General features: G+C 33.3%; 1 protein-coding gene across 1 annotated transcript; it reads right to left on the bottom strand.

Annotated features, from left to right (window-relative positions):
• Positions 1–862: 862 nt before the first annotated feature.
• LOC142178271 (uncharacterized) lies at positions 863–3,496 on the bottom strand. Its single transcript, XM_075247601.1, has 5 exons — positions 3,295–3,496; positions 2,501–3,223; positions 2,235–2,320; positions 1,400–1,680; positions 863–1,286 (listed from the first exon to the last, which is right to left on the bottom strand). The coding sequence occupies exons 1-5, from the start codon at positions 3,494–3,496 to the stop codon at positions 863–865; spliced, it is 1,716 nt and encodes a 571-aa protein (XP_075103702.1).
• Between the last annotated feature and the right edge of the window lie 1,609 nt (positions 3,497–5,105).

Below are 5,105 nucleotides of genomic sequence, written 5' to 3'. Positions count from 1 at the left end.
AAATAACACTATGTTTTAATAATTGTTTCACCTCACCATGTCTAATGCGAATATGTCTTATTTTCCCATTGTACACACTATTTTTGGCAATTCCAATTGCCGCTTGTGAGTCACAATGTAAAGACACTGGTGAAGTTTGTCTTCCCCACAAAGGCACGCCTCCCAATAAGTTTCTCAACCATTCAGCTTCTTGCCCTGCTAACTCAAGAGCAATAAATTCAGATTCTATGGTCGAACGTGCTATACAAGTCTGTTTTGAAGACTTCCACGAAATAGCACCTGCACCCAAAGTAAACACATAGCCACTAGTGAAACTAACTTTATCATTGTCAGTAACCAAATTTGCATCACAAAATCCTTCTATAACAGCAGGAAAATTATTAAAATGCAAAAACCAATCCATAGTACCTATCAAATACCTTAGCAAGCGATGAAGAGTATTCCAGTGTTCACTACTAGGGTTGTGAGTATATCTACTTAATCTACTAACAACATAAGCAATATCAGGCCGTGTATATTTCATGAGAAATATTATACTACCAATTATCTTAGCATATTCAGTTTGAGAAACACTAGATTCTTTATTCTTTCTCAAGTGTATGCTAGGATAATAATGAGTTCTCACAGGAGCTACATCAAAACAATCAAACCTTTTCAGCATTTTCTCAATATAATGAGACTGAGACAATGAAAAACCATTAGCAGTTCTTTTGATTTTAATCCCTAAAATTATATCTGCTTCTCCAAGATCTTTCATTTCAAATTTAGAAGACAACAAATTCTTAGTATCATTTACAATATCCACATTAGGGCCAAAGATTAACATGTCATCCATATATAGACATATAATCACACAATCTGATCATATCATCTTGGAATAAACACAAGTATAAGATGCATTAACAACAAACCCATTATCTACTAGTATGCTATTAAATTTTTCATACCATTGCTTAGGTGCATGTTTAAGACCATATAGAAACTTTCTCAATTTGCATACTTTATTCTCCTGTCCTTGGATCACAAAACCCTCAGGTTGAGTCATATAGATCTCTTCCTCTAAATCACCATTTAAAAAAGCCATTTTAACATCCATTTGATGTATCACTAAATTATGAATAGCGGCTAAGGCAACAAGAGTTCTAATAGTTGCTATTTTAGTTACGGGAGAATAAGTATCAAAGTAGTCAACGCCTTTCTTTTGGTTAAAATCCCTAATAACAAGTCTAACCTTATATTTCTCAATTGTACTATCAGGTCTCAATTTCTTCTTAAATATCCATTTGCTACTTATGGGTTTATAACCTTTAGGCAAATTAGACAAGTCCCAAGTGTGATTAGAAACTATAGAGTCTGATTCACTTTTAATGGCCTATTTCCAAAATTAGCATCTATTGACCTCATTGCTTCATCATAAGTCTTAGGGTCTTCTTCTATTAAATAAGTAGACACTAATTCATAATTCAAAAGATCAAGCTCAATATTTTCAGTCAAAAAAGTAGTGATAAAGTCATGACCAAAGCTAGCTTCAATTCTACATCTCTTACTCCTTCTAAGTGCATTTTCATGATCATTAGCAGTAATACTAGAAGAAGGCACAATATGAGAATTAACAGATATAGATGTAGAAGTATTATTAGGCAAATCAGTGGGAACATTATATTTCAATGGAAAAACATGCTAAAAAAATTCTGCATCTCTAGATTCGCAAATAGAATGATCATTCAAAGATAGAAATATATATGCAACACTGTTTTGAACATAACCAATAAAAGCGGCATCAAAAGTTTTAGGTCCTACAACTACTTGTTTAAATTCATGTAGACCAACTTTAGCCAAACACCCCCACACTTTTAGAAAAATCCTTTTCATGACTCATAAGGAGTTTTATCTAACTTCTTATGAGGAACTCTATTAAAAACATAACATGCAGATAAGACAGCTTCCCCTCACATCTTGTGAGATAAACCTGAACTCAAAAGCATAGAATTCATCATATCTTTAAGGGTTTGATTTTTTCGTTCATCTACACTATTTTGTTGGGGAGTATAGGGATCACTAACCTCATGTATAATACTATTTTTCTCATAAAAAGCTTCTAGAGTATTAGTACTATATTCACCACCCCTACCAGAACTAAGTCTCTTAATTTTCTTGTCTAATTAGTTTTCTATTTCTGCTTTGTATTTTAAAAATATGCTTTCAGCTCCATCCTTAGACTTAAGAAGATATACCTTAGTGTATCTCGAAAAGTCATCTGCAAAAGTGATGTAGTATTTCTTCCCACCCTTACTAACCGTGTTCTTAAAATCAGCTAAGTCTGAATGTACTTGTTCAAGCAATTATATTTTTCTACTAGTTACATTTTTAAAAGGCTTTTTGGTATATTTTGCTTTTATACAAATAGGACACTTAGAAAAATTATCAATATTAATCGCATGAATTAATTCTATTTTTCTAAGTCTTTTTATAGAAGCAATATTAATATCACCTAGCCTACCATGCCACAAATCAATAGACTCAGCAATATAAGCAGTATTAGAAGTACTTGCATTACTAGTAATCTCTTGAATAATGTTCAGTACAAATAAACCTCCATTGAGGTAACTCTTCCTAATAAAGTCTCCTCCATGAGAAATAATAATTTTATTAGATTCAAAAATAAGTTTAAGGCCTGCTTTATTGAGAAGTGTACCAGAAACTAAGTTTCTATGAATGGAGGAAACGTACAGAACATTGTTCAAGGCTAAAGTTTTTTCAGAAGTTAACTTAAGAAAAACTTTTCCTTTACCCATAACTCCTGCGGTAGTGGAGTTACCCATGTAAACACACTCGCCATCAGTAGAATCCTCAAAGTCATGAAACAATTCCTTGTTGGCACAGAGGTGCCTTGAAGCGCCTGTGTCCAGTATCCAATAAGTCTTGTTAGCCACCATATTTGCCTCAACGACCACAACAACAATCATATCACCACTTTCAGTAAGGTTAGCTTGGGGTGGAGTTTTTCCTCCCTGCTTTGAGCTTTGTCCTTGTCTTTGGTTGCACTGGAAAGCCTTGTGACAAATATTTTCACAAACATAGCAAGGTCCTTTCGACTTTTGGATTTGGCCCTCAGGTTTATTGAAGTAACTCTGCTTCTTTACATATCCTTTCTTCTGGCTTTTCTTCTGTTTACCTTTAAACCTGTCTTTCACAAAAGTACTACCAGATTCCACAAGGTTAGCTTTAAAAGAATTAAGAGAGAGAAAGATCTCATCTTATCCTTAAGTCGTTCTGCCTCCTCATCTTGGAGACAGTTTGCTTCCTCAGTCCTCATGTGACTGATCAATTTTTGAAGAGTTAAGTTTTTCTTCTTGTGGTTCAGTTGATTCCTGTAATCACTCGAGGAAGTTGGAAATTTTTTAAGCAGAACATTAGCTTGAAAAATCTCATACATCTCCATGCCTTCGTTCAAAACATCACCAGTAAAATTATCATACTCGTGAACCTGCTCCATGATTGGCTTATCATCAACCATGTGAAAATTGATCCACTTTCAAACTACATACTTCTTTTTCCCGCATCATCCGTACCATATTTCTTCTCCAAACTGTCCCATATGACTTTAGCAGATTTATAATTTATAAATAAATCAAAGAGAGTATTAGTCATATGGTTAAGCAGATGCGCTCGAACAGTTTTATTATCCTTTTCAAATTTCTTGTTAGCAGCACCATCCGTAACAATAACAGCAGTTATATTAGAACTATCAGCAACATTAGTAGTATTGGAAACAACATTCAGCAGGAGGTTCGTTAAACAAAACGTAACCCACTTCTAATTATTTTTACAATTTGAAAGCGATTTCATATATAATATTGATTAATAGCTACCACTTTGAACAAAACACTTCCTGATCTGTCAAAACTTGAGTCTTTAGATGGCAACAATTATAAGCATTGGTCCTAGAAGTGGGTTATATACATAGTGGGAGAATGAAATTACTACTTCATAAATAATTCACATTCATTCATATGACAATTTCTTAACTTTTGTGACTTCATTTGTGAAAAGACACAACTTTTCAGAAGGTTTGAAGTATTATCATAAAGCAGCAGCATCAGCAACAACAGTAGCAGTTATATTAGAACTATCAGCAACATTAGTAGTATTGGAAACAATATCAGCAGGAGGTTCGTTAAACAAAACGTAATCCACTTCTAATTGTTCAAAGAAAATTAGAAGTTTCTGGGACCAACGCTTATAATTGTTGCCATCTAAAGGCTCAAGTTTTGACAGATCAGGAAGTGTTTTGTTCAAAGTGGTAGCTATTAATCAATATTATATATGAAATCGCTTTCAAATTGTAAAAATAATTAGAAGATAATATTGACTAAGAATAGAAATAACTTATCGAATAAATAATGTGTAGTGGCAAGCCACTGCCTTGAAAGTAATTTTGGTCCGACTGGGTGCAAATCATTAAGACCGGTCACTCCCCAAGGTTCCACAGTACTTCCAAACACGTGCACTCGTGGCTAGAAGTTTGGAGTTTGCAAAAAAGAATTGCTCAAGAAAAATAGGAAGAAGAATAGTCTTTTGAGAGGATGAGAGAATAATATTTTTGGTTGGTATTTTAGCTCACAAATGATGATGTTTATATAGGCAAATCATTTACGTTTTCTTCCCTCAGAAAATCGGAAGAGGCCGAATGTGAGTTAATGTTATGTAACATTTATTTTGGTTTAATGACAAAATTATCATAAAGACAGTAACTTCAAACCTTCTGAAAAGTTGTGTCTTTTCACAAATGAAGTCACAAAAGTTAAGAAATTGTCATATGAATGAATGTGAATTATTTATGAAGTAGTAATTTTATTCTCCCACTATGTATATACATAATATCTATAAATATTACAATAAATTAATGGTGGAGAGGTATGACAATTAACCCCAGATTAATTGTAGATTAGAAGTGTTCTTTATTCTTTGCATTATCAAATTAGAGTAACGCCTAAAGTGGAATAATATCAACGAAGACTTCCTTCTCTAATTGGCATTGTCATCTTGGACATCCAAACTCTCAAGTTCATCAGCTCATTTTTGAATAAATTAGAACTTCTTTT

This window comes from Nicotiana tabacum, chromosome 24 (genome assembly GCF_000715075.1).
Source record: "Nicotiana tabacum cultivar K326 chromosome 24, ASM71507v2, whole genome shotgun sequence".
NCBI classification, from domain to species: domain Eukaryota; kingdom Viridiplantae; phylum Streptophyta; class Magnoliopsida; order Solanales; family Solanaceae; genus Nicotiana; species Nicotiana tabacum.
This window is presented reverse-complemented; position numbering and strand designations above follow the sequence as displayed.

What these genes read in the sequence shown, in the direction of transcription:
- LOC142178271 (XM_075247601.1), bottom strand. Translation starts at nt 3,496, where the DNA reads ATGGAGCAGGTTCACGAGTATGATAATTTTACTGGTGATGTTTTGAAC. An exon ending in GTCTATTGATTTGTGGCATG is followed by an intron (nt 2,321 to 2,500) that starts GTAGGCTAGGTG and finishes AAGTACATTCAG; the next exon opens with ACTTAGCTGATTTTAAGAAC. An exon ending in ACTTATGATGAAGCAATGAG is followed by an intron (nt 1,287 to 1,399) that starts GTCAATAGATGC and finishes ACCCATAAGTAG; the next exon opens with CAAATGGATATTTAAGAAGA.